The following is a 22,644-nucleotide window of genomic DNA, read 5'->3' as shown; positions in this document are numbered from 1 at the left end:
GCTTCCAGCTGCTCCCCACAGCCACCACCACAACTCTGGGTCCTAGGACTCTGTGGTGTCCTTTTTCCTCCAGCCTTTCCTGCTGCCCCTGGGAAAAATTTGTTCCCAGGAGGGGACCCAGGAGGGGGATACTAGAGCCATTTACTATTTGCTAAAGATGCTGTCCTTGTGCATTCCTACAGAATGCACTCAGGTGGGGCTGCGGAACTGGGGAGAGGGATGTTCTGGGGATAAAAGTATTAGCTGGCTCTTCTTCAGTCCTAGGGTGCATCCCTACATCTGCATTTAAGTTCACATAGTGAGACAGGAAGGTGGAACCATCAGTGAAGCTAATCTAGGGACAAAGGGTCTGTCTGTGAGGCTGTAAGGACAGAACTGTTGAATAAAGACTCTGGGGGCCAAAGGCTGAGGGGCAAGAGGATGTTTTACCAAACCTCAAAGTGTCTATATAATGGAGAGGTGATGAGGTGCCCAGACCCTCAAAATTAGGTGTGGTCCTTTGACCAATGAATCTGTGAAGAAAGATATTGGACATCTTTTCCGGATTTGTATCTGCTCATATCCCAGTATCTTCAGGGCCCTGAGTTCAGAGACAGAGATTCACAGAGAGGTAACATGGCAAAAGAAGTAGCCCCTGTTCACTGGGATGTCTGGTCACTTAAGCCTCCCGAAGCCCCCCCCCCCCCCCCCCCATGAGGCAGCCTTTATTAACCCTGTTTTGTAAACGAAGAGCCCTGGGACACAAATCATTTGGATAGCTTGCTCAAAGCCTCCTCAAATTAGTGGGAGACTCCCTACAATTCACCTGCAACTCAACAGGTCTATTTCATTCCAAAGGCCTTGGTCCTTGGGGGTCCCGCACATGTGGCTTTGTCTAGAGGGAGTATTAGGTAAGCTCCCAACATTAAGATCCCATAAGTTGCTGACACTCCAAGAGGTGTGACATAGATTAACTCACATGTGGTGAGTTCCTCGTGGGAAAGCTGTGGCTATTCAAGCCTCCTTGCCTTTCCGAGTGGGTGCCAGCTGCCTCCCAGATCCGTGACCTCCTCCAGAGCCTGCTAAAGTGACTAGGAAAGTGCTATTTCCGGAACAGGAGCCAAAAGAGAATGCCACGGCTCTGTATCCCAAATCTTTGGGGGGAGGGGTTGTTTGTTTTATATACAAGAACTTATGTTTACTGCTAACAAAAACAAAACCAAACAATACCAAAAAAGAGAGCTAGGGGAAGAGAGAAAATGGTCAGAAGCACAACACCAAATCTCTGGATAGATGAGTGATCCAAGCATTCATTTCAAGAAACAAACATGTCTGTTTCTTGAAACTTAGAAGTGGACTTTCCAGGTGACATTAGAGCCCATTCAGTGTACTTGGCCCCAATAAAGAAAAAATTAAAACAAAAACAACCCCAAAACCCCACATTGAGCTGTTTTGAGCCACTTCAGGTACAAAAGTATTCAAATGAGCCATCCTTCCCAGTCTCCCTGAAGGCAGGCTGGGGTCATCACTATACCCTGGGTTTCCAGGCTCCCCATCTCAAGTCTGAGTGCCCATGTCCCTGGTAGCTGTTGACATTGCTCACAGAGCCTTAGGCAAAGCCCAGATTAGCAAGGAGAAGAATGGAGGTTTGGCTACAAGTGATGTTTTGCACAGAGTCCTGAGACTCAAGGGGAAAGGTCCAAACCAGGGGGAGGGGGGGAGTGCTTTCTTCCCTGGGGAGACCTACCCCTAGTACAGTTGTCCTCACCCACACCAGCTGTGCCCTTGACTCAGGACCTTTCTGGAATGAGGGCCAAGCACTTGGTGACCAAGAGGGCCCTTTTGGGGTCCCTGATCCTATGATACGTGGTCCCAGACTGGATAACACGTTGGCTTTTTTATGAATGTTATTTATCACATAAACAGGGATTCTGTGGTTGAACCATCCTGGGACAAACAGGAGTTGAATGTGATCTGAAAGAAAAAACAAAAAACTTTAACGTGCTGTCAGATTCGACTTACTAGTTTTGTTTAGGATTTTCCTTTTTATTCACAGGTGAAATTGGTTCAGCTTTTCTTTTTCTTGTACTATTCTTACCTGGTTTAAGAGTCAAGGTTGTACGTACATGTTTCATAAAATGCATTTACCTGCTTTCTTCCCTCTTTCCCCTCTTTAAATTATTTGACAGTGGAATGATATTTGTAATGGGCTTTGGATCTTAGAAAAACACACCCCCAGAGTCTGCCTGCTCGGCAGGAGACTTGGCACAGACAGGCAGAGAGACAGACACCTCTTTCCCTTGTTTGTAGTCTGTGTTGGCTTATTTCTGGCACTTTTGTTGTTTCTGGGACTGCTTTGCTGGGAGCTGGCCATTTCCCTGAGGAAGTAGGGCTGAGAGGTGAGGGAAGCCCTGGGCTGGGGGAGGGAGCACTGAGAGAGGGGTGGGGGTGGGGGTAGCACCCACCTATGCTTCCCTGGACCAGGCTCCCATGAAGCCCCTCGCTGGAGCTCAGCCTGACCCTACCCACACAGGCACCATGTTCCGAAAGAAAAAGAAGAAACGCCCTGAGATCTCAGCCCCACAGAACTTCCAGCACCGTGTCCACACCTCCTTTGATCCCAAAGAAGGCAAGTTTGTGGGCCTCCCACCACAATGGCAGAACATCCTGGACACACTTCGGCGACCCAAGCCTGTGGTGGACCCTTCTCGAATTACTCGGGTGCAGCTCCAGCCCATGAAGGTAAGGGAGGCGGTGGCAGGGATGGTCCTGCAGAGTCTGGCCTCTCCCAGTCCACAGAAGCCCGTGCCTGGCAAAACCACAAAGGCACCTGGAGGAACCACCTAATTACCAGCTATCGATTAGCTATCTGTTTGCGTTCCCTGCTAATCAGCCTCACCCTGGGTGAGGATTGAATTTCCAGGGAGGGGGAGCCTGGGGCGTCCCTCTCTGCATGCAGGTTGGTAGGGTTGCCCGATTTAGCAAAGAAAAATACAGGATGCCCAGCAAAATTTGAATTTCAGATAACAAAGAATAATCTTTCAGTATTAAGTGTATCCCAGGCAATATTTGGACCCGCAGCCCCTCTGGGGCTGGGGCTCCCAGACCAGGGGGATTTAGTTGTGTGGGTCAAGAAGTGCAAGAGCTTGGTAGGGGCTGGGGTCAGGGGCCCTGCCAGGGTTTGGAGGCCACAAAGCCAGTTAATGTGGAGGAGAGCCCTAGACTGGCCACTGCCTCCTCAAGAAGCTCTGTGTGTCTCCCACAAGGCCACAGATAGAGCTAGAGAATGACAGCAGACCCCAGGCAGGGTCTGGACCCTACCTCTGTGCCCCCTCGGCTCCTGAAGCTCAGATGCCCACACCACTTGGCGTGCTGACTCCCTGTCTGCCCTGCTGGACTGTGAGCCCCATGACAATAGGCCTTCTCCCTGTATTTCTGCCCCCACACAGGCCCAACCTGCTGTGGACCCTGGTGAGTAACTGAAAAATTAAGTAACAGCTAGATGACACAGCAAGCGAGATCCTCAGGTGTTTCTCCCGAAGGCCCCTGGGAAGGCTGTCTGATCTGGTCCAGAACCACCCCTCCCTGCCATGAACTGGCTGCTCACCCACACTCTTTTCCCTCCCCTACAGACAGTGGTGCGGGGCAGCTCGGTGCCCATGGACGGCTACATATCAGGGCTGCTCAACGACATCCAGAAGTTGTCGGTCATCAGCTCCAACACCCTGCGTGGCCGCAGCCCCACCAGCCGGCGGCGGGCACAGTCCCTAGGGCTGCTGGGGGATGAACACTGGGCCGCTGACCCGGACATGTACCTACAGAGCCCCCAGTCTGAGCGCACTGACCCCCATGGCCTCTACCTCAGCTGCAACGGGGGCACACCAGCAGGCCGCAGGCAGATGCCGTGGCCGGAGCCACAGAGCCCAAGAGTCCTACCCAACGGGCTGGCCACCAAGGCACAGTCGCTAGGCCCCACTGAGTTCCAGGGTGCCACACAGCGCTGCCTGCAGTTGGGTGCCTGCCTACAGAGCTCCCCACCCGGCGCCTCACCCCCCGCAGCCACTGGTAGGCGTGGGACCAAGGTTGCCAGACATGGTTCTGAGGAGGCCCGGCCACAGTCCTGCCTGGTGGGCTTGGCGACTGGCAGGCCAGGCGGGGAGGGCAGCCCCAGCCCTAAGACCCAGGAGAGCAGCCTTAAGCGCAGGCTGTTCCGAAGCATGTTCCTGTCTACTCCTGCCACAGCCCCTGCGAGCAGCAGCAAGCCAGGCCCTCCCTCTCAGAGCAAGGTAGGTTGGGATGGGCCCCGTCAGCAGAGCCCAGGAGCCTGGCCTTCCCCACTTACGGGGTCAGGCTAGGGAGGGCACAAGGGAACACAGTGATCAAGAAGCCAGCTCAGCCTCAGCTGAGGATTCTACCCTGAACCAAGTAAGCCCTGGTCATCCAAACCTTAGCACAGGTGAGTCCGGTTCAGGCTGGCTCATTTTCTGGGGTGGGGTGGGGGCCTCAGAAGGGCCTTTGGTACATCCCAGTTTACATTCTTGCCCTCTGCGGTGTGTCTAGATGGGCCACACTGGCAGGCAAACATCTCTAACCATAAACCCAGACCTTTCCCCGCCCCCAGCACCCAGAGCCAGGTGCTCTGGTGCTGGACAGGGGCAGGGTCTCTGCCTCCCTCTTGTCAGCTTCTTTCCGCCTCCGCCCCCTGCTTGCCCCAGTGCTCTCCTCAGATCCTGCTGAGGTTCCCTGTCCAGACTGCTTCTCCCTAAGACATCAGGAATGTTCAGGTTTAACCCCTTCTCCGGTGAGAATGCTTTCCTTCCTCCCCTTTTCCTTTAGTGGCCGTTTGAACATTCTCTAATGATTTATTTGGAGTCCATGTGCCCTGTGAAAAGCTAGAGCAATGAGCGTGCATGGGCCGGGGAGCAGCAGGAGAGCTGACTTTTGGCATGTGTGACAGCCTTAAATGCACATGTTTTTCCTGTGAAATAGGAAACAGTGAAGGGAACCCTAATGGTGACATTTCTTGACAGGCAGAGGAGACTGTTCTTGCCCTTAGATGTCCTGTCCGTAGTGACAGCACCAGCCTTTCTCATTAGGCAGAATGACAAGATGTACTCAGAGAGGGTAGGACGAGTCCCAGGTGTCTCGAATGAGTCAGGGAAGGAAACGGTGAGAGGGCCCTCGGGGTTCAGGCCTCTTGCTCCTAAAGGTTTCTGGCATCTCTAGCTCCTTCTTGAGGGGCCGGTGGAAATGAGCTCACATTGCAGCACCGAGGGTGGGGAGTCAGACCTAAAAAAGTCAGACCTCCCCTCCCTGGAGGGCTTTCAGAGCAAGCCTGGCTCCTCCTATGTTGGTGGTACATGAGTGTGGTTCCAGCTTGGGGAGTGGCCTGGACCCTTAACCTTTGCAAGTCACTGCCAGCCCAAGGCATCCAGGGAAGGTTCTGGGCTTTGTGTGCTCACTGGAATGAAGGACGTGGGCTGGGCTTCCACATGGGGTGCGGGTTTAGGGGTAGAACAAATGAGATGTGGCTTGATGTATCCATATGAGGAACATGTCTGTGAGCTGAGAGGTCTCTGGAAGGCCATCCCCTGGGAAGACACTTCCTTGAAAACCAAGGTGGGAGCAGGACAGTTCACGCTGCCCAAGAGGTGAGAACTGGTACTTGATCGCTCTCTGGCCTCTCGGGAGTCCTGTGGCAGGGCTTCGGGGGTTTGGGAAAAGGGGGTGTCAGCCCTGGGCTGGGCACTGACATGCATGTTTCTGAGCTCCTGCCAGCACCCCACAGCAGGGATCAGGCTGTCCACCCAGCCTCTGTCGGCCCGTCCATCCTACATACTTTACCAAGGATCTCCCATAGGCCACCACTGCTGCATGTGTGGGGCTGTCCCCTGCACCAGAGGCAGGTGGTAGTCATCTGCGGCTTGGAGATGCCACAGTTCCAGATCCAGGGGAGTAGTTTCCTTCCAGGCACCTTGGGCATGTATTTCTAAATAAATATTTTCAAGCCAGGCCTCTAAAAGGCAAGGCTGAGACTTCCTCTGAGCTGCTCTGGGCCATAGCTTCTCAACCCCTTCACTATTGACATTTGGAGCAGATGATCCTTTGCTGTAGGGGCTTTCCTGTGCATCATAGGATATTTAACAGCATCTCTGGCTTCTACCCACTAGATGCTGGTAGCACCTCTCAGATGGGATAACCAAAAATCCCCCCAGACATTGCCAAATGTCCCTTGGGGGATAAAATCAGCCCCAGTTGAGAACCACTGCATCCGGCTTCCTACTCCACCCCTACAGCCCCAGGAACCACCAGACCAAACCAGCAGCCAGCCTTCCGCACCTCAGCACATCCCAGGGGCTGGCTCAGGAAGCTCACAGCAGCTGTCCATGCACTGGTGCCCTAGGAGGTCAAGCCACCAATTGTCACCTCCAGCCGGAAGAGGCTCCAGGAGGGTCTGTGGCTCTAGGGCTTTTGTACCCAGCCCCAGGGAGCTTGGCCTGCAGTCACTCACTTTGGCTAAACAGCAAAAGACCTCAACCCTGAGTGGGGGCTGGAGGCCAAAGAGTTAAGACAGGAACTTGGGGGATTTAGGAGTGGTTCCACTTAGAGGCAGAAAGGCCAAATCAGAAGACCTCGAGAATCAGCAAGCCTTGGTTAAACACCTACTGTGTACCCTGTACTCTGTTAAATTCCAGGTACCTCCCGTAGGACCACAGCATGGGGGTAGGGAGTTATGCTGACCAGCGCTGACATTGGCCTTGCTCCTTACTACCTAGTGACGCTGGGCAAGTTACTTAACCTTTCTGAGCCTGTTTCTTATCTACAAATACAGATAATAATAGTACCCATAGGATAATAAAACAAGCCCCAAGGTTGTGAGAATTAAATTAGAAATGCATTTAAGGGCCTTGTCAGAGTGGTATACCCCCAATAAATGGCTTTATTATTTTTAAAATATTATGACATGGCCTTTGCCTCTGAGGCACTTACAGTACAGCCCCTAAGCCCACGGCTGGAGAGCCTGGCCCTGTCATCATAGCCAGGGAAGGGAAAATGAGGCATCATTGTAACTCTACGCACGACTCTTCTGGTGGCTTCCTGCCCAAGGAGACGTCTCTATCACACCAGGAACTCTAGAGCCCACAACAGTGAATTCCATCTTTTGTCCCCCTTTCTCTTTCTTGGTGTGGCTTAATAGGTTTCCTCTGATTTTTTCTTGTGGTGACATTAAGTAGAAACTCCCTTCTTGTGGAGACAGGCAGCGAGGCCAACAAAGGGACCAGATGCTGCTGAGGTGAAGACTGAGTCCAGGTGGTGGGTCCCCACCAACCCCTATCCCATGTTCCAGGCCACACTGGTGCTGGGCTCTCAGCTGGATCCCTACTGTATCATCCACCCACCTACCCCTGCACCGTTGGTGCCTGAGTTCAGCCAGCACCTGCAGCAGTGTCTCCACAGGGGCCTTGAGAGCCGCGGGGGAGCAAATCCCCTCCTAGGCCCCTCCACAGGGCTTGTCCTTACCACGCCCACTCCCCTCCCACCCCCTCAGCCCACCCTCCCACCCCGCCCCGGCCGACTGACAGCACCCACTCAACCACAGAGCAGAGATAGCCTGTGTGGGAGGCCAAGAGGCCAGAAGGTGAAGGGAATCATTTTACAGCCTTCCTTAGAAATCCAGGTAGAGAGAGCAGCTGTAGGTGTTTGTAGGCCCTCCAAACTCTGTCCAGCCCCACCCAGATGCTCAGAGAGCATGTTTTCTGTGAACCATACCTCACAGGCCAGCAGACAGCCTTTCTGCAGGGCCTCAGGGGCTACCTCGTGATTGGTGATCCTGTGATGTAGTGAGCCGTGCAGGCTGAAGTCTTGTGAACCATCTGCTCCTGGGACATGGCCTCACAGCCTCAGCAGTGGCCCTGCCCCCTCCACTCCCATCCCAGTCCTCCCACAGTCTCCCTGAGTCCATGGAATCACAGACCCCATTTGTCCAAAGCTGCCCCAAGTGTGTCCCACAGTCCTCCTACATCAGAGCCCAGGGGCCTCATTAAAATGCAGGGTCACTGCTCTAGGGAACCTACCGAGGCAGAAATCTGCATTTTATCCAGCTCCCCAGATCACTGTGCATTTATAGAGGAGACCGGGGCTCAGAGAGGGTGAGGTGCCTAAGACTCATCGCTGGTCAGAGCAGTGTAGTAATGAAACCTAGGTCGTGACCCCCCAGTCCAGAGGTCTCACTGCTCCAACCACACAGAGTGGGGAAAGGTGGGTGCGGGCCAGGTGCTGGCAAAGACGTGGGAAGATCTATTTACTACCCAGATGTGCTCAGTGGGCAGGATGGAGTAGTCACAATGGGTGCTGGGAGGTTCTCCTGGCTCCTTCACCGTGTAGGCTGAACCCAAGCACACTCTGCCACAACTTGGCTCTCTGCCAGCAGGGGCCCTCGCACACATGCTCACCCCTAGGCAAGACCAGGGGCTGAGTGGGGTGGTGTGAGCGCTCCGAAGCCTGGGGAGAGGGTGCTGAAGAGGTTGACAAGGCTCTGCTGAACGTGGTAGGACCGAAGGCCCAGACTCGGGGTCCCTCAGCCCAAGCTGAGGGCCTGAGGAGATTTCCTGGAGGTCAGTGGAGCTCTGGGGACCTGGACCAGGACCCACTGGGCACCTAGGCAGCTGCTACATGATGGGTTCTGAGACGTTCCAAGAAGTTCTCTGCAGCTCCTGAAGTGTCCCTCATTAGGTAACTTTGGCCCTTTCTGGGGTGCCCCTTTTAAAATCATGTAATGCCTGGGAAGAGTCATATTGCACATCACCATCTCCTTGGAGAGAACCCAAGAATGGGACCCTTTCCTGCTGGGCTGCCAGGAGGGCTTAGGACCTGAAAGGCAAGGAACCTCAGAGGCTTCCAGGGCTGGGGCTTGGGCTCACTGAGGCTCAGTCTGCCACTCAATTCCACTTCCCCTCCTGTCCCACCAGAGGCCATAGAGATAGGCCCCTGCCTTCCCTTCCTTGTGGGGGTTATCAGCCAGGAGTTTCATGCTTGGGAGCAGGTAGAGAGGCTGCTCTGTGGAGCCCCTAGGAAACCTCCCCACCCCTGGCCCCAGGGCTTGGGTTTGGCTAGACCTGCCCTCCTGATTCCAGATCTCTAGCCCAGGAAGCATACCTGAGAACACTCAGATGGTAACACGGCTCTATGGTCCTCTGTTAGGGACACACTCTCACAGCATAGACACGCAGACTCCCTGCTGTCTGGCACAAGTGGGGTTATCAGAGCCCGTGCTGTGGCTTCCCTGCCCTGTGCTGGGAGCCAGTCACAGCTGCCCTCCTGTCCACACCCCCACCCCACCACCCAGGGCCTCTTCCACCCACATGGCCCCTTGGGTGGCAGCGCCCTGGGAATGAAGAATGCCTCTGACCCAGATTCCCCGCAACAGCCCAGCAGCACAGAAGGAAGTCAGCCTCTGGATGGCCTCCCAGGGGTCTGGCTGTCAATTACCCAGGAAGAAATACCCGGCAGAGGACACCCCAGGGACTCTGCTTTCTTCAGCTTCCCAGGAGTGGCAGAATGGATGTAAAGAGCTGCTGTTGGACTGCTCACCTGGGAATGCTGGGGGCTGGGTTGCCAGGCAGGACCAAGCTTTGGCTTCTGCTCCGTTTGAAAATCCTTGCCTGTAGCACCTACCCTATTTGGTCTGACACCCTCTAGACCTGCCCCTGTCCAGAGGTCAACCCCTGCTTCTGGAAAGGTCACAGCAAACGCTCCCACAGTCAAACCCCTTTCTGTTTCTTTTTCCCTCCCTGCAGCCCACCTCCTCTTTTCGACCGCTGCAGAAAGAACCCACCCAAAGCCTGGTGGCCAAGGCCCAGTCCTTGCCCTCAGACCAGCCCATGGGGACCTTCAGCCCTCTGACCACCTCGGATACCAGCAGCCCCCAGAAGTCCCTCCGCATAGCCCAAGCTGCCGGCCCACCCCCAGGCCGGTCTTCCCCCGCGGGCTCCCCACGCACCAGGCAAGCCCAGATCAGCACCAGCAACTTGTACCTGCCCCAGGACCCCACGGTGGCCAAGGGTGCCCTGGCTGGCGAGGACACGGGTGTTGTGACACACGAGCAGTTCAAGGCTGCGCTCAGGATGGTGGTGGACCAGGGTGACCCCCGGATGCTGCTGGACAGCTATGTGAAGATCGGCGAGGGCTCCACGGGCATCGTCTGCCTGGCCCGGGAGAAGCATTCAGGCCGCCAGGTGGCCGTCAAGATGATGGACCTCAGGAAGCAGCAGCGCAGGGAGCTGCTCTTTAATGAGGTGGGAGGAGAGGGCAGGACGTGGCGGGGCGCTCGGGATGGACATCTGGGAGCGGGGGCAGTGGGGACTGTGCCTGGCACTCAGGCACCCCCACCTGTCCCCCCCCAGGTGGTGATCATGCGAGACTACCAGCACCTCAACGTGGTGGAGATGTACAAGAGCTACCTGGTGGGCGAGGAGCTGTGGGTGCTTATGGAGTTCCTGCAGGGCGGCGCCCTCACGGACATCGTCTCCCAAGTCAGGTGGGCAGCTGCAAGGGCTGGGCAGTGGGAGGGCCGGCTGCCCCCCCACTGTCTTGGAAGGAGTATTGTGCAGCCTCAGGCCAAGGACACTGGGGTGCCTGTCACGTCATTGTGAGCACCTCCCGTCTGTTGGGGTTAACAGACTCATGGCGTTCAGGAGAGTGGGTTGGGGAACACCAGAATGTCTCCAGCCTAAGTCCAGGCCCATTTCCACCAGGGCCCTGGACTGACTGGACCCCCACACATATTGCCTAGGAGCTGTGGGGCCCGGTACCAGGGGCACCTAATCTGGCAGCCAGCTGCCCTGCAGCCCCGCCAAAGCTAACATTCTCTTCTGCTTGTGGCCTTCCCTGTCCAGGCTGAACGAGGAGCAGATCGCCACTGTGTGTGAGGCCGTGCTGCAGGCCCTGGCTTACCTGCATGCCCAAGGTGTCATCCACCGGGACATCAAGAGTGACTCCATCCTCCTGACCCTGGATGGCAGGGTAGGCCCCTCCCCTCCCTGGTACACCCGCGTCCCACCCCCTGCTTCCATATTCCCAGCTAGGCTCCTGCTCCACCACTCACTCCCGTTTTTCCCCTCTCACCTCAACCGCAGGTGAAACTCTCTGACTTCGGATTCTGTGCTCAGATCAGCAAAGACGTCCCTAAGAGGAAGTCCCTGGTAGGCACCCCTTACTGGATGGCTCCTGAAGTGATCTCCAGGTCTCTGTACGCGACTGAGGTAACTGGTCCTTCCATCCCCCAGTCCTCCCAGAAGCAGCTTGGGAACAAATAGCTCTTGTGGCCCTTGCAAAGACCCGCCCCCACTCCCCAAAATAGCCCTAGTTTTCAGATTCCTACTTAGTCAGTACCCTACCCCACTGCCCATCACACCCTGCCCGCTCTTAGATGGGTCTGCTCTCACTTGTGACTTTGCTTCTCGAAAATGCTCCTACGGCAGCTCAAGGGCAAGGTGGGGTATGGCCGGGCTTCCTCATGTGTGATGGCCATTCTCAGAGAATGGCTGACAGCTATGTTCCTGCAGTCAGTGGGCACTCATGCAGAAAAGAACCGACCACGAGGCAGGTGGCCAGGAAGGAGGCCAGCTCACCGAAGAAAGCTGGGGCCAGCTGCTCCCATCCCCCCGCAGTACACTGCTACTGAAGGGTCAGCTCTGGTCAGTGGAATCAGGGACATTCTCTTCCTGCAGGTGGATATCTGGTCTCTGGGCATCATGGTGATTGAGATGGTGGACGGGGAGCCACCCTACTTCAGCGACTCCCCAGTGCAAGCCATGAAGAGGCTCCGGGACAGCCCCCCACCCAGGCTGAAAAACTCTCACAAGGTCAGTCAGTGCACAGGGTGTGCCCTTGCTGACCCCATTCTTTCTGAGGCTTGGAGGAGCAGAGCCTGGGCTCCCAGGCCCAGCTTCTCCCTTCCACAGAAGCCAGAGGCTCCCAGAAAATGCTCTTCTTTCTCCGCACAAAACCTGCACCTGGGTGTGGAGCCACATCTGTACACAAGCCTCTGTGGTCACTCAGACAAGTTTCTGCCTGCAGGCAAATGACAAGAGCCTGAGAAAATGGAAAGCAAGCCTTCCAGGAATCTAGAGAAGCTAGTTGAGCAGGAACCCCTCTACCCCACCTGGCAGGGGAGCCATACCAAGGCACAGTGTTCCGAGTCTGTCATAGCAAATTGCCTTGTCCTTCATTGGTGCACATCCTGACCACATCTGAACCACAGGTTTTCCCTTAAAGGTGGTGCGTGTGTGTTTAACCCTTTTCTGTCAAATCCACCCAAATTCACAGGCCTTTACCAGTGGACACTCCTTGCTGGTGGGCAGGTCAGTACAGGGCGGCAAAATGGCACTGCCATCTCGTGGCCAGAGCGAGAAATGTCCCAGAGGGGTGAAGCCCAGTCCCTGAATAATAGTTCTGTGGCCCCACCACAGCTGGATGGGAGAACAGACAGGAAGACACCTTCTGAGACAACTGGTCCTTGGAGCCTGCACCACCAGCCCCAAGATTAACATATAGGGGAGATTTCCAATTGACTAATTCCCCAGAGGAGGTAGCCTTCTGTAACAGCCCAAGATTTAGCTTAATCCCAAGATATTGGCACAGAATGAACTAAGATAAGCCCCTGACTTAGACTCTAAGGCTTAGAGCAATAAAGAAATCTTCCTTTTCAGGTCCCACTTTGTTTTTTTCTTTTCTTCCAAACACTTCATCCCTGACCTCTTTCTTATCTTCGCTAAAGACATGGCAAGCACATTTTATCATTAGCCCATTGGGCAGATGAGAAAACTGAGGTCTAGAGAAAATTGCAACTTGCCCAAGATCAGGGATAGACCCAGGACTGGATCACTAATATGAATCCCATGCTTCTCCCGCAGAGCCACAGAACCTGAAGGCTGAGAGCCCTGAGAAGCAGGGTGAGGAATGGGCTATATTTGGAGCCCAGCTTCCCAGGACACCAGGCTTCTTAATTCCACTGCTCAGTAGCACCCCCTAGAGGTGATCTAGCTACTTTTCCTGGAACGATGCCAATTTTCTTTACCTATCCCATGATCCAGAAAGTACTGAGCCTGGGAGCTACTACCAGGAAGTAAGAAACGAGAGAATTCAAGACTTTCAAATGATGGTGAGGCCAGGCAGACAAGTAACCCCGAAGCCACCCCATGCTGTGGCTTCCTCTCACCGATGCCCTGTCTCCACAGGTCTCCCCAGTGCTTCGAGACTTCCTGGAACGGATGCTGGTGCGGGACCCCCAGGAGAGAGCCACGGCTCAGGAGCTCCTGGACCACCCTTTCCTGCTGCAGACAGGGCTGCCCGAGTGCCTGGTGCCCCTGATCCAGCTCTACCGCAAGCAGACCTCCACCTGCTGAGCCCGGGGACACTGGGCAGCCAGCCTGCCGGCGGGGCCTGCCTGCCTCATTCTCTCAGTATTCTCTCCAAAGATCGAATGTGAAACCCCACCCACACCCTTCTGCCCCTCAGCCCACTGGGCCAGGCCGGACCTGCCCCTCGGTCTCTCTCCCTCCCAAGAGAGTCCCCAGTTGCCTTTGGGATGGTGGAGACCCCCTTCTACAGAATGACCCTCTGTTATTTGCACAGGGATATTTCTAAGAAACGTGGAGACCCGCACTCCTGGCCACGTGGCCAACACAGCAGAAAAAGCTGCTGCGGTTTTTTAAAGGTAGTTGTACATTAGCATCCCAGGCCACCGAGAGGGCAGACTGCCTGTCTTCGCCAGGATACTTGCTGTTCTCAGCTCCAGCTCTAAACCCTGGGGTCTCAAGAGGGCCACAGGGAAGGTTTCTATTGCCTGAAGCCGTCTTCCTCCTTTACGTCTGACTTCCTGAAGGTACGGTCCAACCTGCACCTGTTTCCCGACCCACCTGCACTGACACCACTCTCCCTGCACAGCCTGCTCCAAACTGTGAACAGCCTGCTCTCTGGCCAGGGGTGGAGGAAGGGCATTTGTCTGGGTAAAAGAGAAAGAATGCGGTTGGTGGTAAACATAATCTCACTTTACAGGATGGAGAGAACATTGTGTGTGTGTGTGTGTGTGTGTGTGTGTGTGTGTGTGTGTGTGTGAAGTGGAGGACAGTCACCCTGACAGCCTGGCTCCCTTCAGGTCACTCACAGGTCACCAACTTCAGTAAGGCTTCCCATCCTTTCTGCCACTAAATTCTACCAGGAAGGGACCTGCTTTCTTGGCCTGGCTTCTCACCTCCTAAGTCCCATGTTTCTACCTGAACAGTGAAGAGAGCTGACGCATCCCAGGGGCTTCGCAGATTTCCAGGTTTCTCCTGTACTGTGGAGTCTGAGAGCCAGAGATGGGAATGGTAAAGGAACAAACTTTGTTTTGCCTGTGAGCTTTGTCTCAATAACCAGGTCATCAAGGACCCATTATTTTCAAAAATCTTGGTCTGAGGGAGATGAACCACCCCCTGGGGCTCCATCCTGTCAAGAAAATGGACACCCCCTTTGTGCAAACCATCTGCCCTAGGTGCCTCTTCAGACACCTGTCTCTTTGTCCCCCTTCCCTCCCCACCTTCAGGGATGTTGTGAGTCAGGGAATCCAGGGAAGAACTCCAGGTGTCAGGACCCTATCTAGATAATATTTTTAGATTCCTCTGCTCCCTAGTGGCCTGCTTTGGGCCCCCCCCCAAAAAAAAAAACTTGCAAGGACTTTTTTAAGGGTCAGAGTTTTAAAAACAAAAGCATCTTCCCTAGAAACTTTTGTGAATTGTTTGCACTTGTGCCTGTTTTAAATTAAACTGAGTGTTCAAAACCTCTGGGCTGTTGTCTCTGACAATGGAGCCAGGCTATCTTCAAGCTGGACACTTCAAGCAGCTGTCTGGTGTGCCCCCCTCCCATACGAGCTCCCCAGCGGTCACTCAGTCAACAGAAAACCCAACTCCCTGGTGGCATGTGGGCCCATGAGGGCGGATAAGAAGGGAAACGGGAAGCGAAAGGCCCTTGGGACTGAAAGAACTGAGAAAGGGACAGAGCTGTCCTTCCCACGGGAGAAGAACCCAGCCAGGAAAACCAGGGCCATGCGCTCTGCTTGCTGGTACCACAGGGGCTCTGCGGGCAGCCACTGGAGCTGATGGCCACTTTCTGCACTGGCGTCTCCCTGCTCCCTTTTGCTTCCCACTCCAAGGAAAGTCAGAGGCTGCTTTCCTCCAGCTGTCCATAGAAAGTGGCCTGGAACTGCTTCCAGGGAGAAAGCAGTCTGTGTTTCTGTTCTCAGAACTGAGGGGTTGTGGAGCAGCAGTGCAGTGACTGGAAATCAATACACCTTGGTCCTAGTCCTGCAGGTAGGGGAGGTAGATGGCATGATCTTTAAGCTTCTAGCTTTGACACTGATTCCAGCACTTCCTTCCTGAGAGTTCATCCTACCCCCACCCCCAGGGTTCACTGAAACCTCTTACCCAGCATCCAGGAGTCACACAGACTCCTGCTCCTGCTCCCCTCTCCTGCTCCCCACACCAGCCCCACCTGGAGAACTGCCCTGGTCTCAGGGTCCTGGTCCCACCAGCTCAGTTGGAAGCAGTACCTGAGTCCTTCCTTCAGGAGGCGGCCACAGTGCACGGTGGAACAGGCAGGGATGGAGGCTGACAGAAGGCAGAACCTTCACAGGAAGCAAGCACACCCTCTTGTCACTCCATAGGGAGCCCAGAATCAGGAGCAGTTGGCGAGGCAAAGAGAGGCCAGTTCTTGCAACTGAATAATACTGGATTTATTAACTATTCTTCTGAGTTGTAATAGTCCTTCCACCGCCCAGTGTCATTCCAAAAGCGTGTGCGGACGTCATTTGGCCTCCCATGCAGCCTAGTTCTGAGTTTGATGTTAGGGTACTGAGCTCCAGTGGCCTGTGTGACTCTTCACAACGATGAAAGCAACAAGGATTGGAAAAGAAAACTGTTTAGAAAGGTCTCTTCTAACGTGAGCGAGCTAGAGAGGACCCCAGCCTCAATGCCTGGGGGCTGACAATGAGAAGGAAGTGCAGGAGAGCAAAATGTGCTGAGATGTAGAAGTTTTGCACAGAGCTGGGACTAGTAAGTAATCTGCAAGAACAGAAAGTCAGTCACACACAGTTCATTGCAGACAGGAAAGATCTGCTGTGGTCTTTTAGAAACAATGCTTTCAACCACCAAGCCCTTGGCACCTCCGTGGAGAGGAGCCCTCATGATTGTTTACTCAATAAGGAAGGCCCAGGGTGACATTCAACCAGAAAGCCACAGGTCAGCAACATTTGAAAGATGACAGCACCATCAACCTAATGTTCACCCCAGACCTTACAGTGTTTTGAAGAAGTCAAAATACTTGTATTCTTACACCATTAAAAACACCGTGGAAATTAAACACAGTCAGAAAGGGAATAAGTGAACAAGCAGGGATCGGCCGGAGTGGGGGGCGGGGGGGCAAGAGTTTGTGCTTGGGATGTCCAGTTATCCCCCATCCCACCCCAGATCCTCTCCACCTGGCTTTTCAGGTGCTTCTGTATCCTTCACCCACCACCCAGACAGTGGGACTAAGGAGAGGCAGATGTCTGGGGAGAAAGGAATGAGAGGAGGGCAATACACCCCCAAAACGAAAGCAAATCTCATCAGAAGAAAACAATGCAGGTCCCAAGGTTCAGAAATTATTTTTTTTTAAATGTTTATTTATTTTTGAGACAGAGAGAGACAGAGCATGAGCAGGGGAGGGGCAGAGAGAAAGGGAGATACAGAATCTGAAACAGGCTCCAAGCCATCAGCACAGAGCCCGACGCGGGGCTCGAACTCACAAACTGTGAGATCATGACCTGAGCCAAAGTCGGCCGCTTAACCGACTGAGCCACCCAGGCGCCCCACCAAGGTTCAGAAATTATAAAGAAGGGGTTGGAAGCCCCTGTTTTTCAGAAGAGAGCAGGAACTCTCTGGACTTGGGAGCCTTAATTTGGAAGATCTTGGGGTCCTTAGTGAAGAAGGGTCTGGGCTTCTGCTACTCCAAATCCGGGTTTTTTGTTTACTGTCCCTCACTCCACTGCTGGGAAATGGCTTCAAGTATCCGGATTTAATATACTACAAGAGTAAGGGGAGTCCATGGGTAAATGCACACGGAGGGAGAAGTACATTGCCGTGATCCCAAGTAAAACCAGAAAAAGTCTGAACCCCGAGCCAGGGCGCCGCGAGGTAGGCGCAGCGCTGCCACCAGGGGGCACCAGAGATCACGTCCAGTGCGGGGTGGGGTGGGGTGGCTGACTTTTGAGGGGCAGAAGGATTGGGAAGGTGTCTGACATCTATACAACGCCCACTCACTACCCCCCCCCCCCCCCGACCCAGCTTCTCAGCAGAGATCATTCTCTCTGGGCAGTCCCCTTAGAGTTATGGTGAGAAACCTTTCGTTCTGCAAAGGCGTTTTAGATCGACGCCTTGAAAAGCCCCCACCTCAGACGGGTGAGGCGCTGCACGCTCAACCTTCGGGGTTCACAAAAAAAGCCCCCAAGCGCAGCCATCCCGCGGGCTGGGTGCACAGGTACCTGTGCTAGGGTTTTCCGCAGGGTCCTAGGGCACGCGTTCACCCGACCTCCTAGAATCCCCCTCTTAGGCCAGCACAAAGAGGAGGCAGGGGAGGGGAGGAGAGGAAGGACCACGCCGGAAAAGGGCTTTTAACCACCTCTCCACGGTTGCCTCTGACTCACTAATCTGCCCAGTAATGAAGCTTTGCCCGGCCTGCGTCCCACGCGCTGGGGCAGAGGCAGGGGTCCTTGGTCTCGACCTCCAGCATCTACCATCCGCCCTGCCCTCCATTAACAGCCCAGCGAGAAGTAGGAGCCCTTTAACAGCCCCCTTCCAGCTCTCGCCAGAGTTTGATGTAATTTAAACCCGGACCTGCGGCTCGTGTGGGCTTCCCGACTCCCTCGCGCCGCCGTTCAACGTGGCAAACACTTCAGTCAATTATCCCCCTCGCAGAGCTTCTATTTAAAGAGACATTGTCAGGTTCTTAAGCCTCGGATCAGACCCGCTGCTTTCTGCTTCATATACAAAGACTCAAAACACGAGTTCTTTGAGGATTGGAAGAAATACAATTAAGCCAAGCCTTCGCAACCATTCCACCCTGCGGGAGCACCCACATGGCACCCACATGCGGGACGGGGGGAACTGGGAGGTGGTGGGGGCGGGGAAGTGCCAAGTCCTTTCATTTCAGGCCTCTAACAGTTAGCAGAAGTAAGGCTGGGTCACGAGAGACACGACCTCAAAGATAAAACTCAAATGCCCCCGAGCTGAAGTACAGGCTGGCTCAGGTGCTGGGAGCTGGGCTGGGTAGGGGTTAGTGTGGGGCAATGACCCCCCATCATCAATGAAGTTGAATCCTGGGTCGGCCAGAGGCACGGGGAGCTGGAATCACCCAGGAGCTGTTTCAGAAGACAACCAGCATTCAATACCAAGGCCTCTGCCACCCCCAAATATGCTCTCATTGTCTGGAGGCAGAAGTTTCTCCCCAGAAAAACGTAACCTTCAGACTCCTTCACAATCAGCCCTCCTGTCCAGAAGGGCTCAGAGGCCAGTCTCCTTGCTCTCCTTCTCCAACACTTAAGAGGAAGGGAGACTTAGGTCACGCGAATTACTGTCTTATCACTATGCAGAGGGGGGAGGCTAGGCCTTTGTTCTACAAGTCAACTCTTCTGCTGCCTGGCTACTAGGGTGTGGGAGACTGGCCAGGAGGAAGTGTCCGGGCTGGAGTCCCACAAGACTCAGAACTGAGCCTTAGGGCTCAGAGTAGGGGGTCCATCTTCCTGGCTGGAAGGCTGTAGCATGTGGAACCAGTCTTCTACTCTTCCTCTTCCAGGACAGGAAAGGTAGGCTGTAGGGAAGGCGAGAGACCTAGGCAGGGAATACCAACAAGCACAAAAAAGAAACAAAATAGGGGCTCTTTTCAGAGAGAGGGTTGGTAAAGGTTTTGCCTTGGCAGTGGGGGACAGGTTCTGGATCACAGGCCGGGAAACTGCCAGTTAAATGAAGGACCTGGAAGAGAGAAATCCCAGTGGAGGCGAGACATTAAGAGCAGGGGGTGCAGGGCTCAACCTCGACGCTGTTTACCGCTGAGAGTGCAGCACCATGGCCTCTGTGCCTGCCTGCCAAGGCTGAGGCCCAGGCCCCGAATGGGGCAGAGCGTTGGCCTCTAACTCTGCGCCGCTCTCGGGCCCTGGTGCCTCCCCGACCAGGCTGGGGATGTCTGGAGCTGTGGAGCGTCGGCGCAAACCCAAACGGCCAGAGCCGGGGCCGCCCTCCGGGTGGGGGCTAAGGCCAATGGGGGCTTGCACTAAGGTCGGAGGCACTCCCTCCAGCACCTCCTGCGAACGCCACCTCCCGGTCCCCGAAGACTGGGGCGACTGTGGTCGGGCCATCAGGGCTCCTGCCCGCAGACGAGCCGCCTCCTCCTCGGTTACAGCACCCAGCGCCAGGCTCATGCTCCGGCCCAGCTCGGGCCTGTCGCTGCCCTGTGCTCGGTGCCGGCCAGAGCCCTTGCCCCCTGACCCTGCCTCGCCACCGTGACCGTGGCCGCCGGCCGCTCGCGCAAAGCGCGCCAGGAGAGGCCGAGGTAAGCGGCGAGGACTGGGTCGTCGACGCTCGGGGCTGGGCGCGGGAGCCGGACGGCCAGGGGGGCTGTCGGAGTTGGAGCCCCGGGCCGCGGCGGCGGCGGCTGCGCGGCCCCAGGGCCCGGTGAGGGCTTGCACGCAGGTCCCGTGGCCGCGGGCGGCGGCCAGTTGCAGCGCGGTGAGACCCGCTCGGTTGGTGCGGTCGAGGCGCAGGCCGAGGCGGCGGAAAGAGCGCACCAAGAACTCGAGCACCGCCCCATGGCCGCACGCCGCCGCCCACATCACTGGGCTATTGCCCGCCGAGTCGGCCGCCTCCGGGTCGCCGCTGAACTGCACCAACAGCTGCACGGCGTCCAGGTGGCCGCGCTCGCAAGCCAGGCTGAGTGCCGTGCGGCCGCGCTCGTCCCGCAGGTTCACTGCTGCACCCTGCTCCAGCAGTAGCCGCACGAAGCGCGCGCGCAGCGCGGGGTCCGGCAGGCCCACCGCCACCATGAGCGGCGTGCGGCCCTGCTCTGCGCGGCAGTCGATGATGCTGCGGTCCAGCGCATCCAGCACAAAGCGGGCCAGGTGCACTTTGCCCGCCTGCATGGCCTCCAGGAAGGTGCGCGTACCCGCTCGGGGGCACAGGTCCTTGGGCTTGAGCATGACCCCGGCCGCCGCTCCCAGGCGGCCCAGCAGCTCCGCACGGGGGCGCCCCTGTTCCCGCGCCCCGCCGGGCTCTGGGCCCCCCTGGTGCTCTGGTTTGGCTCCCTCCGCGCGTGGGCGGCTGCAGCCGAGGGTCCTGATGTTCCCAGTCTTTTGCTCCCGCGGCTTCCGCTGCCCCGCCGCTCCTGAGCCGCACGCCTGGCGTCTCGCTGCTCCTTCCCTGAGCTTCCCGCCTGGAAGTGTAGGTTGCTCGCTACTCTGAGCTCCGCTCCTGGCCCGCTACAAGACTACGAGAGCGAAAGCTCGGCCCCTTTCTGTCTGTCCCGCTGTTTTCCGCGTGTCCGGTGCCCCTCCGTCCCTCGTGGCTTGGAGCCGCGCCACTCACCCGCACCCGAGGCAGCCCCCGCTCCCCTGCTGAGACGGTGGCGCCCGCCGAGCGCGCCTGCCTCCAGCCCTGGCGGGGCGCGCCGCTCCTCAAGCTGCTGGCGCTGCTCCTCCGCCTCCTCCCCGCTCGCGGGGGCCGGGCCGCGCCGGGGCGCTTGCTCCTTACTTGGGGGGCTCAGCGGCGCGGGAGCCGCCGCAAGCCTGCACACCTGGCTTTATAGCCTCGGGGGTCTCCATGGCAATGGCTGCCCTGGAAGAGGGCTGAGCCTTCAGGGCAGGAACGCACGCGGCGGGGGAGACCGCCCCTGACCCCCACCCCTTTGTGGGCCACGAAGTCGGGGAGCGGCTCCTCCTCCGCGCTCCCCTGGGGCTGCGGCGGCAGTTGTGGGGCGGGGGTGGCGGCTGCTGCTGGGGGCCACATGCAGCAGGCCAGGCCAATCCCAAAGTCACAGTCGTCTTTCCTCGTCTCCCCGCCCTCCGCCCCCCCCCCCCCCCACCCCAGAGTCGGTGCTCCTGGCTCCTTAGAAACTTGGGACCTCGGACCCGTCGGGGAAGACGGAGGGCTTCTCGCTGCCCCCAGCGGTCCGGGTGGAAGGAAATGGGACCCCAAGAGGGCAGAACTGGACCATAAGCGAGCTGGGAGTTGGCGGCGAAAGGCGAACTGGAAGTAATTGCGGGGCGGGGGAGGGGGTATCTGCGCTGCGCACGGGGTGGGGGGGGCGCTCATTCTGGCTGAGAACTGCCACTCGAAGTGTAGCGAATCACGCACTCACACACAATTGTTCTTCCCGCACACGCTCACTCTGAGCGGGGGTGGAGGGGAGAGTGTGCTCTCCAATCTCCGACGTCTCCAACCCCGACCACGCGCCCGATTGCCAGCTCCCGGCGGCTGACAGGCACAGGAGGGAGGAGCCGAGACGCGCGGCCCGAGCCGGAGCCTGGAGTGCTGCAGCCTCGTGAAGAGTTCCCTGGCGCCGCCACCCCGGAAAATGCGAGGGACAAACACGCAAGGCTCCCCTACGGTCCTTGCCTCCCTCCTGAGCACAAAACCACCCCCAGACCACAGGGCTCTGGTTTTGACTACTAGCTGACCCGTTTGAAAGGGAAGAAGAGAGCTCGAGTCAGGGAGGTGTGGAAAAACCACGGCAACCCCACTCGCTCCTGAGATGAAGGGCCGAGGTGCTGAGGCCTTGGTTGAGGGGAGTCTGGGCTCCTCAGAGACGCTGTGGGGTGGGAGTGGGGGGTTTGGCTGAGAGGGTAGGTGTGTGTGTAGGGGGGATGAATAGGGGGAAGAGAATCAGGTACCAGCTTCAGAATTTACTGAGACTTTTCATGAGCCAAGTATTGTGTTCGCAGTTGCGGGGAAACACAGAAGTTCAGTTCTGGGTAGAAGAGACCTTCCCTCCCAAGCAGGGAAGACAAGACCGGGACAAAAAAGTAGAGGCTATCACCAAGGGCTCAATACATAGGTTAAATACAAAACTGAGACAGTGCTCAGAGGAAAAGGTGGAGTTGTGGGGAGGAGAAGGCTCTGGAGGAAGTCTGAAGACAGGACTTCTGAGGTGGTCTTCAAGCCTGTGGGGGATCTGGCTGCTAGGAAATGAGGAAGACATTCCAGACAGGGTTACTGAGGCCAGGCCAGGAAGCAAGAAAAACACCTGTAGGGGACAGTATTGAGGGCTGCTTTACTGAGAACCTTCCTATAGAAGACAGGAAATTAAGGGAATCATAAAGGTGTCCTGAGCCTGGGCAGAGCATTGATAGTATGCTTTGCAGCAGGAGCCGCCTGTGGAAAGGTTCTGGGCAAGGAGAGGATTTGCCCTTCCAGAAAGAAGACAGTGGGCTCAGATGGGTGAGTGGCAAAGTGCACATCGGGCCCTGCACTCCAGGCTTCTTGCCTTTCTCCAGCTCCCAGGCTTCAGGGATGCCCACTGGCATCCTGAGCCCAGCTATGGGGCTGGGACTCCCACACCCCTCTGTTCTGGGCGGTGGCGGTGGTGGTGTGTGTGCATGTGATATAT

At 56.4% G+C, this 22,644-nt stretch overlaps 2 protein-coding genes across 9 annotated transcripts in view; one reads left to right on the top strand and one right to left on the bottom strand.

Annotated features, from left to right (window-relative positions):
• The window catches only part of PAK6 (p21 (RAC1) activated kinase 6), a 37,105-nt gene extending 22,306 nt beyond the window's left edge, over window positions 1-14,799 (top strand). For 5 of the 8 annotated variants that reach the window (XM_060618967.3, XM_060618965.3, XM_060618969.2 and 2 more), the window contains 9 exons: window positions 1,906-2,035; window positions 2,513-2,721; window positions 3,612-4,265; window positions 9,777-10,274; window positions 10,383-10,516; window positions 10,875-11,001; window positions 11,115-11,240; window positions 11,709-11,843; window positions 13,218-14,799. In XM_060618967.3, the coding sequence (XP_060474950.1) occupies window positions 2,518-2,721; window positions 3,612-4,265; window positions 9,777-10,274; window positions 10,383-10,516; window positions 10,875-11,001; window positions 11,115-11,240; window positions 11,709-11,843; window positions 13,218-13,385 (2,046 nt within the window). In that variant the 5' untranslated portion in view covers window positions 1,906-2,035; window positions 2,513-2,517 and the 3' untranslated portion in view covers window positions 13,386-14,799. Of the gene's footprint in view, window positions 1-1,905; window positions 2,098-2,512; window positions 2,722-3,611; window positions 4,266-9,776; window positions 10,275-10,382; window positions 10,517-10,874; window positions 11,002-11,114; window positions 11,241-11,708; window positions 11,844-13,217 lie in introns of all 8 variants that reach the window. The other 3 variants (XM_060618973.3, XM_060618971.3, XM_060618968.3) reach the window with 2 other exon arrangements.
• A 2,071-nt stretch (window positions 14,800-16,870) lies between these two features.
• On the bottom strand, window positions 16,871-21,314 carry ANKRD63 (ankyrin repeat domain 63). The gene has a single exon (XM_060618976.3). The coding sequence runs from the start codon at window positions 20,237-20,239 to the stop codon at window positions 19,091-19,093; it is 1,149 nt and encodes a 382-aa protein (XP_060474959.1). The 5' UTR covers window positions 20,240-21,314; the 3' UTR covers window positions 16,871-19,090.
• Between the last annotated feature and the right edge of the window lie 1,330 nt (window positions 21,315-22,644).

The sequence above is a fragment of the Panthera onca genome, chromosome B3 (genome assembly GCF_046562875.1).
Source record: "Panthera onca isolate mPanOnc1 chromosome B3, mPanOnc1 haplotype 2, whole genome shotgun sequence".
NCBI classification, from domain to species: Eukaryota; Metazoa; Chordata; class Mammalia; order Carnivora; family Felidae; genus Panthera; species Panthera onca.
The sequence above is the reverse complement of the archived record's forward strand: the minus strand, read 5'-3'. Positions and strand labels throughout refer to the sequence as shown.